Here is a 12,872-nt window from a genome sequence, read left to right on the forward strand (position 1 = left end):
TTTAGTGCAGCTGTTAGTTGACAAACAGTGAGGCATCTTTGTCTCAAACTGCACACTTTAAGGTATTTATCTTCTTGCACAGATGTGCATCAGTGTCTCCCACTTCTTATTCTGTCCTTATTAAATCTCTCTGAATGGAGTAGTTAAAAGCATGGGAAGATATTTTCAGTTTCTTTGCAATGCCTCGCTTTGAGTAGCATTCCTTTCTTAAAACAACAATAGACTGACAGGTCTCTGAAGAAAATTATTACTTTCTGGGCATTTTGAGCCTGTAAGTAAGCCAACAACTGCTTCAGATACTTAACTAACCGAGAATGTCATTCTCCCTTTTATGTTCCCTTATTAGTGTACTGTTTTTCATAAAGTGTTGTTTTACAATTCCTGGTACAGACTTTTAGGCTCCAAAACCTTATCAAGATTCTGATCCTGGGAGAAGGGGGTGAAAAGAGTGACTGAGAGTAACCAGGCTAAATTTCTGCAGATTAAGTCCCAAAAAGAAAAAAAATTATCATTAGAATTTAAAGCACATTCATCATACTGTGTCACAGGAGCAAGGATGTTTCCTCTAGGGCATGTAAAATCAACTGCTTCTATCAACACTACTGGACAACTCGCTGCCCTTTGAGAACACATACTGCAAGCTAACAGACATCCATGCTGGTAAGCATTATTCTTGTGATGGGGAAAAGGGAGGCCCCTCCTACCCAGAGAGAATAAAGCCAATTATGCTAAACAAATATATATATATATATATGTGTGTGTGTGTGTGTGTGTGTGTGTATATGTATACAAACAGCCAACAACTGTCAAAACACCTGTGATTATTTGAAGCCTGTAAAATAATTTTGTGGCTGTTTATATTGATATTTAGAAAGCCTCCTGACTGACAATTTACTGTTATTCTATAAGTGATATTTAGAAAACTGAACAATAGTTAGCTATGGTGTAAGTATGCTTACGACTTTCTTTTTCTTTCCTCAGAAACATATGATCAGTGACTATGCGGTCAGGCTCCTGTTTTGCAGTTCACATCCCGGAGTCAGGATCAATGATCAGATGAGTTCAAAGTCTTCCTTTTACTCTCCTTCCTTTCTGGCTCCCTGTTCCCTGGGGGCTTGCTGACTTGAGAGGAGCTGTGTGCCAAGAGATAATTCCACAAGATCAGCCAGGTGGTCAGACATGCTCACTGCTCCAGAGCTGTTAAAGTCTGGAATAGAGGTGGGGCTCTCTGGCCAATGGGGTACAGATAAATAAGACATGCGCTATATGTACAAACTTATAATTAGTGGATCCCTCCACTTTAAAATTCAATCAGTGTGGAGACAGACATTCAGTGGTATATGAACATAGTTATTAAACTGTCCCAGTTCTTAGACACCTTCCTTAGCTGTGAAGGCAATCCCAGGATGCAATGCAAAAACAACTCCTGTCCATTTCGCTCTCCTCCCAGAGCAAAAAAAAAAAAACATTATAATTGCGATAAAAACAGGAATATTAGAATCCACTGCAAGAAAGAGGGAGGTGTGTTAGGCATACCAGAGGAGGAACTGAATTTCCCCAGCTCCCTCAAGGGTGGGGAGCATTCCCATGCCAAATTCTCCCTCTTTGTCTCTAGATCTGGGATTCATTAACCGTGGAGATCAGGAACCCGCAGCCCACTGGAGGGAAGGAAAAAGATGAGGATGGGTGCTGGGGTGAGAAAAAGGGAGTGTATTGAACCAGATTTCACCAATAGGGGACACTGATAATGTAAAATGTGGAAAATTAGTTGTTTATCCAAAATCAAATGTTCTTTGTAAGGTTCTCTAGATATCACTCAGCCATTTCAACATACTACAATAAAAGACACAAGACATAGATTGCTGTCAGACATTTAAAGAGGAATAGAGGCTTGAGTGACCATTACATTTTCAGTTATCTTGAAATTCATATAAGTTATTCTGTGGAGGATGTGTCCCCCTTCTGAGTCTTGGTTCCTCATAGTGTTTCTTCCTTTTGCATTAAGAGGCCTTTAAATGAGCTTTGATTAATGTAAACAGCCTTTGCATCAGTGTCCATTGAAAAACACCATTTTTATCTGATATAATTTTCTTCAAATATATTTCCAGACATACTCAATTCAGCTCAGATTTTAGCTAATTAGCAAGTGTTGTAAGGGCAAACATTCCACTGTGGTGGACTAGGACATATGGGTGGCACGGTGGCGTAGCTGGTAGTGTTGCAATTCCATAGCTCCAGGAACCTGGAGGTTATGGGTTCAAGTCCAAAAAGTCCAAAAACACATGTTGGTAGGTGGACTGGTGGGTTTCTGCAGAGCAGATCATAAACATCAGATGAGGGAAGCACATAAGCATAAACACAGAATTAGTCAGAAGCGCCAAGCAATGTTAATGCATCCTGTTTAGGATGAGGTAACACATTCTGTGGTGAGCAACATCATGTTCTGGGCATTTACAAAGGCACATGTACATACATTCATTCAGTCATTGATACATACATTAAGATTCACTCACACACACTCCATTTTGAATATTTAGCTCTAGAATGATCACATTTGTTTTTATATATACTATATAGTATATAATATTGTTTATAATGTTTTTTAAAAAAATATCACCAATTAACTTACATAAATATAACTGTAAACTGTCACTGGTCAAACCTGCACCATTTCACCTCAGAATTTATTACTATTATACTATTGTCTTATACTAAAATTTGTTGCACATTTTCCCTTGTGTGAGTTGTTTTGTGTTGCACTTTGGTCATGGAGGAATATTGTTTAGTTTCACTATGTACTGTACACACTATATGGTTTAAATGACAAAAAAATCCTCTTGAACCACTTGCGCTTTTGCTTTTAAATTTGTAATAATTTTTTATTTATTATGTTAACTAACATAAATAATTTTTTTTATGAACAAAAGGCACACATTTCAAATATAAACAAGAAGAACATATGTACAAATTCTTTTGGAAATTAAGAATGAAAAATCAATGGCAGCTGATGAGGGAGGGGTGGTGAGTCTTTAAAAAATTGCAAACAAATGTCAAACACAACTATTTCAAAACATCAGTGACAGAGTCCATGTCATTGTGATAAACAACCAGTTTCTCATAACCATAGTCCAGGTAGGAACAGCCTCTCTCTGAAGATCGGCAAAGTCACATCTCCACACATGATCTGTGAATTCTCGAGAACCAAAAATGAGCTTAATCCAGATGATAAGGGGCAAAATGAAATTCTTACTAAACAGTCTCTCATACGCACATAAAAGCACACTCCGAAGACACTGGAGAATGGAAGCCTGGTGGTCACTCTCTCACACACATACACTTATAGAAAACCCTCATAACAGAAACAGTGTACAAGTAGCTATTATAACCAGGAACCCAGATGTGTCAAGACTCTTAAAGTTACCCCCATTATATCCTTAGATGGACACAGTGCTGGCCACCTCTTCATACTGGATAATAAAGTATGGGTAGCTCTGGTCATCATTAAAAATGACAAAAATCTGCGGGTCCATCCAGTTATCCACACATGAATCAAAGAGGTCACTGGAGGGGTCACGAGGGCATAGAGGTGGTGGCCGGCGCATGGACGGATTTCCCACTGTAAAGTGTCCAGTCAACACTTTGGCCAGGAACATGTAGTGAACACCACGAGCTGAGCGCTTGGAGAAGTTGTGCGAGTATACAGCCTTGCGGGCAAAATAGCTGCCCTGACCGAACATGGTGGCATGCTTTCCACATACACGAGGATCAAAGTTGTGTTTGCAGATGCCCTCCACCACATCCTGTGAGGTGCCATGGAACAGGTGCCTCTCATTTAGCAGACGATCCATCTCTGACATTCGCCGAGACATGTATTCCTTCTTCCTGCAATGGAGACAGAGAGAAGCAGGAAATAAGCAAAATTTTGTCTTATAATCACCTATTAATAACATTAATCATACATTAATAACATATACCAATATGGTTCTAAAAATTTGTTACTGAATATCGCTGAAGATATAATACAAAGGCTGCTGCAAATGATTTATTTGGTAAAATTCAATAAGAATAAGATTTTTCAACAAGTCTTTTGAAACTTTTTTCACCGATAATTTCACCAAGAAAAAGGTTCTCACTAAATAATGATTTCATTTGAATTTGATGACCAAAACACACTCAAAATTAAGAGTGAAGTTTTAGTATAATATTTATAAAATTTTGAAACATTCAACAATAAGCAGGTGACTATACAAGGTGTAGAAGGCGCATTTCCACTGCATGGTACCAATTCGGCTTGGCCTTTTTTAGTTCCTGCTTACATGTGGTTCCAAGCAAGCGGAGTAGGAACTAAACAAGACAAGTAAACATTACAGAGTGCTGACTGGCCAGAGAGACTTGTAAGGACGTTGAAATGCATATTTCCTACAAAAAATCTCCAAGCTACAGTAGTGACCACATTGTTTTACCAGACTCACAATGGCAGCTCCTGAAAGTGCATTGTTGTGTATTGAAAAGTTTCATTGGATTGGTGGCCAATGAAAGAATCCAGCAAGGGCCAGACAGTAACAAGGAATTGAAAAATTTCACTGATTTTCTGAACTGGGAAGTGGAGATGTGTTTAGTCCTAAACAGAAACATCACGCAAATACATGCGTAAACAACACTTACCACCATAGTTGATGTAAGTTCCAAAGTCTGCACGTGGTTTCCTTTAGAGACATTGTTTTGTGACGTCACCAGCTATATTTCGGGGCGGGGGACTTTATAGTGGGAAACCAACCAGGGACCAAGCGAGTAGAGCTGAATTGAGCAGAGCAGGTTCCATGCAGTGCAATTTGTAAGCAATGAGATTTCATAAAAAATCTGATATTTGTATCATGCAACAAAAGGCAAAATTTCCACTTGCAGCCCTGTATCTATTAGTGTCCACATTCCCCAAGTGATCAAAAAGTAATGTAACACAGTGGTAAAAATGTGTTAAAAAATGCCAACATATTTAATGTCTTGCAGCATCAAATTATATATTTGTTTTATTTACAAAAAGCAATCTAATTTGTCAGTTAAAATATTAGAAATGTCTTCTTTGTAATTTTGACAGTTAAATAAAATTTCAAGAGAATTAACAATTTACATATTTTTGTTTTTATTAAATTTTCTGTAAGCAGTGTTTATAGTAGATTGAGACAATACATGGTGGGCCATTTATATGGATACACCTTAATAAAATGGGAATGGTTGGTGATATTAACTTCCTGTTTGTGGCATATTAGTATATGGGAGGGGGGAAACTTTTTAAGATGGGTAATGATAATGACGGCCATTTTGGATCCAACTTTTGTTTTTTCAATGGGAAGAGTGTCATGTGACACATCAAACTTATTGGGAATTTCACAAGAAAAACAATGGTGTACGGAAAAACAATGGTTTTAATGTAACTTTATTCTTTCATGAGTTATTTACAAGTTACTGAGCACTTATAAAATGTGTAACACCGCAGGAGAAATGCTAGCACAGGCTTCCAGTATCTGTAGTTTCAGGTGCTGCACATCTTGATGGTATGGTGTGGTATATGGAGTACAAACATACTTCTTAATGGGGCCATTCTTCATTAATGGAAACCTCAAGGCCACTGGATATGCAAAATTGTTACATGGTGTGTTCCCCTTTTTATGCACTGAAGCTGGCACATTCCCTGAGTTTTTCCAGCAAGATGGTGCACCACAACATTATGGGTGACAGGTCCCAACATTCCTAGATAAACAGTTTCCTGGAAAGTGGATTGGTCGTCGTGGGCCAGTTGAATGGCCCCCAAGGTCTCCCGATCTGATCCCCTTAGACTTTTATCTTTGGGGTCATCTGAAGGAAATTGTCTATGCTGTGAAGATATGAGATGTGCAGCACATGAAACTACGGATACTGGAAGCCTGTGCTAGCATTTCTCCTGCGGTGTTGCTATCAGTGTGTGAAGAGTGGGAGAAGAGGGTTGCATTGACAATCCAACACAATGGGCAGCACTTTGAACACATTTTATAAGTGGTCAGAAACTTGTAATTAACTCAAGAACGGAGTTACATTAAAACCAAGCACATGTTTTTCTTGTGAAATTTCCAATAAGTTTGATGTGTCACATGACCCTCTTCCCATTGAAAAAACAAAAGTTGAATCCAAAATGGCCGACTTCAAATCAAATCAAATCAAATCAAATTTATTTATATAGCGCTTTTCACAACTGATGTTGTCACAAAGCAGCTTCACAGAATTCCAGTAAGACAAGATTTGACATGAAATGTAAAGACAAATGTAAAACCCTCATGTAACTTCAAAATGGCCACCATGGTCACTACCCATCTTGAAAAGTTTCCCCCCTCCCATATACTAATGTACCACAAACAGGAAGTTAATATCACCAACCATTCCCATTTTATTTAGGTGTATCCATATAAATGGCCCAGCCTATATATTAACTCATCATCATAGTCACTGGAATCTTCACAAAATGTCATTGTATCAGATGCAAACTGCAAATATAAACTGCATTCTCTAGGAACATTTAATTTGTGTTGGATCACAAAAATGTCTCTATTTCTCCAGACGCTTTGAAAAATGCCCAGGAACGTCAGACAATGATCAGGATTTATCAGCACACATTTATTTTAGAGGTTATTTGCATAGCTCAGATGTTTGCAATAACAATATCCAAATACTGCCATAATTATTACCCAGTGCCCATCTCTCTGCATATTTTTCCTGCTTTAACGCACACAATTCAGCTTAGGAATCAAATTGATTTGATTGGTATTCTCTGGCAACCCGTTTGGCCCTTCCTGTACCTGAGTAATCTCCTAAAGGGACTGGGGGAAAAATAAAAAAAGACTATTGATTTTGCGTTCCCTCGCAAACACAATTGCAAATGTTCTTTTGCAAATGTTCCGTGATACACAGTTGTATTTGGGGCTCAGTCAACACATCAGGACACTGCAGTTTCCAGGGAAATCCAGCCACTTACAACAGATATTATATATGTATTTATTTATCTCTACTATCACACAGATAGTACATACGTAAGGAACTGCCTAACATCAGAGGAAGTTGTGAGCAACAAGTTAATATACGTACGGTAGCATCCTGAAAGTGCTAGTCAGAATGCCTTAGTTCCACGTATCACCACACTAACAGGTGTATGAGACGTAGGTGGCTTCGTGAAAGAAAGAAAAAGTGTGGATGGCGCACTGGGGTAGGGGTCAAGCTAAGAACCTTAACGAAAATCCTTTACCAACCATGTCTCTCACAAAAATCCGGTCATTCAGTAACAAGGTGGCTCAACACACAGAGATCTCAGGGCACGTTGTGGACTGATATTTACAGAGATGTGGCTCAGAGCGCCGACTCCATGGCTGTGGAGCTAGCGTTTTATCTGGGAATTCTGTCTTTTTTTAAGCTGCAGTAAAAACAGGATACCATTGTCTGCCAGGACTGACTTACACACATACACACATTACTCCAATACTACAGAGCCCCTAAAGGGACTGGGGGAAAAATAAAAAAAGTACTACTGATTTTGCGTTCCCTCTCAAATATTTGCATTCCCTCTCAAATACATTGCGTTCCCTTGCAAATAGTTTTGCTTTCCCTCGCAAACACAATTACGTTCCCTCGCAAATACATTGCATTATCTCGCAAATACTTTTGCGTTCCCTTGCAAATACATTGTGTTCTCTCGCAAATACTTTGTGGGCTCTGTATGGTACAGTACTGTGCTTGCTGTTGATTATGTGCTTGCTGTGCGTGAAACGTGGAACTACGGCCTTCTGACTGTAGGCAGTTTGCCTTATCCGTTTGAGCTTGGCTGACACGTAGTGTTTTCGCAGTGACCACAGAATCTACACGTAGGTTTAAAATATTTACTGAGGAAAAACTATTGTCTTGCAAAAAATAAATCCAAATACTTCAAAAAATATTCACCACAAGTACACTTATAAGTGGTAAGCTATGCTATGGCCAAAAACGTGTGCTCCATTTTTTCCACAAAGGCTTAACTGCCCTCACCCCCTAGTGAGCAATATAATCTAGAGCATTCCAAATACATTTCTTAAAGGGCTAGTACACAATTACACTTTCACAGCAGTTAATAATAAAGACATTATATAAAAGTGGTTCATATATGTCTACAAAAAAGACAAAGAAATAAACAAAACAAATATTACAAAACAAAATATACTCAAAAAAGTCCTTCTTTTGGTTCCTATATGGACTAGCACTTTCAGGATCCTACCGAACGTATATAAACCTGTTGCTCACAACTTCCTCTGATGTTAGGCAGTTCCTTATGGCTGTATGAATGATTCGCACTGGCAAATAAACTGTGTGTTAGTAGAGATAAATAAATACATATATAATATCTGTTTCAAGTTGCTGGATTTCCCTGGAAACTGCAGTGTCCTGATGTGTTGACTAAGCCCCAAAGAAAATTGTGTATCATAAAACATTTGCAAAGGAATGCAATGTATTTGCGAGGGAACACAAAACTTTTTGCGAAAGAATGCAAATATTTGTGAGAAAATGCAAAGTACTTGCGAGGGAACACAAAATCAATAGTCTTTTTTTATTTTTCCCCCAGTCGCTTTAGGGGCTCTGTACAATACACTACCAAGAGCTACACATTTATTCAGGTGTTCACTCTTCATTCTCTCCCACTGTTTGAAAACTGTGTTCATTGTCTGTATCTCTATACTGTTCATGTAAACTTTGTCAATGTGCTTGCACTTTAAATTCTCTCATCCTCATTTCATAGAAATTAACAACACAGCAACAAACGTTTCAGTTGGCGCTCCCCAATAATATGTTTTCTGCTGAGAAGAGATGCTATGTCTTTATATTTCAGTCCAAGATCAAAGTAAAATTCAGCGAGCTGCTCCATAGTTCACCTGACACGCAGCAAGCACAGTACTGTACCATACGGAGCCCACAAAGTATTTGGTAGGGAACGCAATTGTGTTTGTGAGGGAATGCATTATCTTTGCGAAGGAATGCAAAATCATTTTTTTTCCCAGTCCCTTTAGGGGCTCCGCAGATTATTCACTAGAGAGGCACTACAACTGCCACCTGCTCCTGCAGCAATGTTTCTGGTGTAGCTAAGTTCTTAAATCAACCAAAAGCGGTAAGTACCTGCATTACCATTGCACAGAGTGTGGCATGTTTAGTTTAACCACCTTTTGGATGTGGTAGACTAGCTAGAAGTGCACATGCATGACTTACCGTTAATAAGGGATAAACAGCGAGATTCAGTGCTAGCAACTCCGGGTGCCTTAGGGAGAGTTAGCACCCCCTCGACTACGGCGTTAGAGCCTTAACAGTGGGGTGACTGGGTGACGTCTTGGCGACATAGCCAGAAAGCTAAGGCTGATGCTAACGCTGAGGCCAAAGCTGGCCCATCGGGACCGCACGCTCCTCTGATTCGCATGTCAAACAGGTTTGCACCGCTCAGCTAAGCACCCGCTGAGGAGCTTGTTAAAAGTGCTCTGGTTATAGGAGACTCTATTGTTCGACACGTGAAATTGGCTACTCCTTTAGGGGCGCCAGCAGCCGGACATTAGTTGCAACCTTATACTGTTAGCTAATAGTAGATATTCGAGGATAGTCATTCATGTAGGGGCCAATGATATTCATCTGCAGCAGTCTGAGGTAACTAAGGGTAATGTTAGAGAGGTGATTAAACTGGCCGAGACAATGTCCGATACTGTAATCTGCTCTGGTCCCATCTCAATGCTCAAGTTCAAGTTCAAGTTCAAGAAGTTTATTGTCATTTCAGCAGTATACAGTGTTTACAGTACACAGTGAAACGAAATAGCGTTCCTCCAGGACCAAGGTGCTACATAACATGTTAACAACATTAAAGTGCAAAGTTAACACTAAAGTTAAAACACTAGTGCAAAGCTAGTGCAAACATAAAACAGTGCACACACATTAAAGTGCAAAGGACATAGAACACAAAACAATACACAACATTAAAGTGCAACTAGTACAAATATAGTGCAACATAAAACAGTGCATACACATTAAAGTGCAAAGGATATGGCTAAGAAAATAAAAAACAATGTCCCTACAGTACAATACAATACAATGCAATACAAGACAAGGCAAAAACCATAAGTACGGAGGGGGTGAGGGAGAGAGACACTGCAATTTAAAGTGTATTTGTGCTGTAAACGGTAACTGGATGTAAACATGATGTAAACCGGATATGTGTAAACAGTACACTCATTTTCAGTCCAACAGACCAGTGTTTGCTTCTTCAGTCCAGTCTCAGTCTCTAGGTGTTTAGGAGTCTGATAGCATGTGGGAAGAAGCTGTTACGGAGTCTGGATGTGAGGGCTCGAATGCTTCGATACCTTTTTCCAGACGGCAGTAGGTTGAAGAGTGTGTGTGAAGGGTGTGTGTGATCTCCCACAATGCTGAGTGCTTTGCGGGTGCAGCGAGTGGTGTAGATGTCTGTAATGGAGGGAAGAGACACCGATAATCTTCTCAGCTGTCCTCACGATCCGCTGGAGGGACTTGCGATCTGCCACAGTGCACTTTCCAAACCAGACAGTGATGCAGCTGGTCATGATGCTCTCGATGACTCCTCTGTAGAAAGTGGTGAGAATTGGAGGTGGGAGATGAGCCTTCTTCAGCCTTGGCAGAAAGTAGAGGCGTTGCTGGGCTTTCTTTTTGATGTTACTGGTGTTAGTGGACCAGGTGAGATCATCCGCTAGGTGAACACCAAGGAATTTGGTATTCCTGACAATCTCCACAGCAGAGTTGTCGATGTTCAGCAGCGAGTGCTCACCCCTTGTTTTTCTGAAGTCTACAACCATCTCTTTGGTTTTGTCCACGTTCAGAGACAGGTTGTTGACTTCACACCAGTCAGTTAGCTGCTGCACCTCCTCTCTGTATGCTGACTCATTGTTCTTACTGATGAGACCCACCACAGTCGTGTCATCAGCGAACTTGATGATATGATTTGAGCTGTGCATCGCTGCACAGTCATGGGTCACCGATGTGAACAGCAGTGGACTGAGCAAGCAGCCCTGGGGGACTCCAGTGTTATGTGTGATGGTGCTGGAGGTGTTCCTACCGATCCAGACTGACTGAGGTCTCCCAGTCAGGAAGTCCAGGATCCAGTTGCAGAGAGAAGTGTTAAGGCCCAGTATATTCAGCTTCCCGATCAGATGCTGAGGAATGATGGTGGCTTTCTTGTCCAGGTGGGTGCAGCGCTGAAGCCTACAGCAGACTTTCAGCGTTAAACTGCTGGATGTTCAAGTGGTGTTCCGAAAATCAAGTAGGCTTTATAGACCATTGGTTAAATTTCAAGGGCAAGCCTGGTTTTATAGGTAGTGATGGTATCCACCCTATGCGGGAGGGTGCTGCCTCTTTCTTGCAGCATAGCACATAGTCTTTTTGGTAGTCAGCAGAGTAGTGTCAACAGCTGCTGACAATCCAAAGCCAGGACCAGGCTGCAGACAAACAGGCTAAACTGACCCATGCACACTGCCTTGAGGAATCATCTAGGTTCAACTGTATTGAGACTGTGTCTTTGCCCAGAAATGTAAATGTAGAAAAACTGAGTCAGTTCATTTCAACAATCTAATCAATATTAAAGCATATTCAGATGATAGCAGCAACACCTCAGATCTAAAATTTGTGTTGCTCAATGTAATATCACTAAACTCAAAAGCAGTCATTGTAAATGATATTATAACTGATCATAAGTTTGATGTGTTCTGTCTCATGAAAATGTGGGTAAGACCAAATGAATATTCAGCACTAAATGAAGCCACACCTGTAGGCTGTAATTATGTACATAGTCCAAGGTTATCAGGCAAAGGAGGTGAAGTATGTCTAATTTACTTTCTTTAATCCTAGACTCTGTTGGTATTACTCAAAATATAACAGGGCCTACACTAGATTTAATTTTGACACTAGGTCCAAATATAGTTAAACTTAATATTATACCACAAAAGTCAGCAATCTCCAACCATTACCTAAATTCATATGAATTACATCTACAAAGCATTCAATAAAACCATCTACCACCCTACCATAGAAAACCTTCCAGAACTATCAACCCCAATTCCAACTTCATTAGACCCAATGGAGCTAGATGTACTAACTGACTTCTTAGAAGATACCTGTCAATTTAGCTTTAGAAAATGTGGCGCCACTTAAAAGAAAAAAGGATAGGACAGAAAAATCTCACCCCATGGTACAATTATAAAACCTGTACAGAAATGGCAAGCAACCAAGCTGGAAGTGTTCCACTCTGCCTTGAAGGACAGCCTTATAGAGTATAGAAATGTTCTCACTAAAGCTTGCTCAGCATATCTGGCCTTGCTGATCTACAATGATAAATATAATCCTAGAGTGCTGTTTAGTGTGCTGTTTAGAAATGTTAGAAAACATGGTTGGAATCACAGGGACAGTGCAATCATTGTTCAAGTCTTACTTAATGGAACGTTATCAATTCATAAAGGTAAATGATCTATCTTCCAACTATTCTAAAGTAAGATTTGGAATTTCACAAGGCTCTATTTTAGGACCATTATTATTTAAAATATACATGTTACCACTAGACACAGTGATAAGAAACCATTAGTGATTGACCAATGTGGGTTTTTTGATGGCAGATGCTGATTTTTAGACAGCAGTAGTGGCCGATATGTAAAGCCAATATTCCCATTCCTCAGGCAGTGAATAAACTAGAGACATTTTCATGATTTATTTTTACAGGAAACCCTTCACATTTGTAAAAGAAACCATTTAGAGGTACTGAAATATATATGAAGTGGTCAAAAGCTTATGAACCCCCCCCCCCCCCCCCCCAAAAAAAAAAATGTAGG

The 12,872-nt window shown here is 39.7% G+C and overlaps 1 protein-coding gene across 2 annotated transcripts in view; it reads right to left on the reverse strand.

Moving 5' to 3' along the window:
- Positions 1-2,016: 2,016 nt before the first annotated feature.
- tiparp (TCDD-inducible poly(ADP-ribose) polymerase) overlaps positions 2,017-12,872 on the reverse strand; it is a 42,410-nt gene continuing 31,554 nt past the window's right edge. For both annotated transcript variants that reach the window (XM_066685617.1, XM_066685618.1), the window contains exon 6: positions 2,017-3,882. In XM_066685617.1, coding sequence (XP_066541714.1) covers positions 3,435-3,882 — 448 coding nt within the window. In that variant the 3' untranslated portion in view covers positions 2,017-3,434. The remainder of the gene's footprint in view (positions 3,883-12,872) is intronic.

The sequence above is a fragment of the Hoplias malabaricus genome, chromosome 11 (genome assembly GCF_029633855.1).
Source record: "Hoplias malabaricus isolate fHopMal1 chromosome 11, fHopMal1.hap1, whole genome shotgun sequence".
Lineage (NCBI taxonomy): Eukaryota > Metazoa > Chordata > Actinopteri > Characiformes > Erythrinidae > Hoplias > Hoplias malabaricus.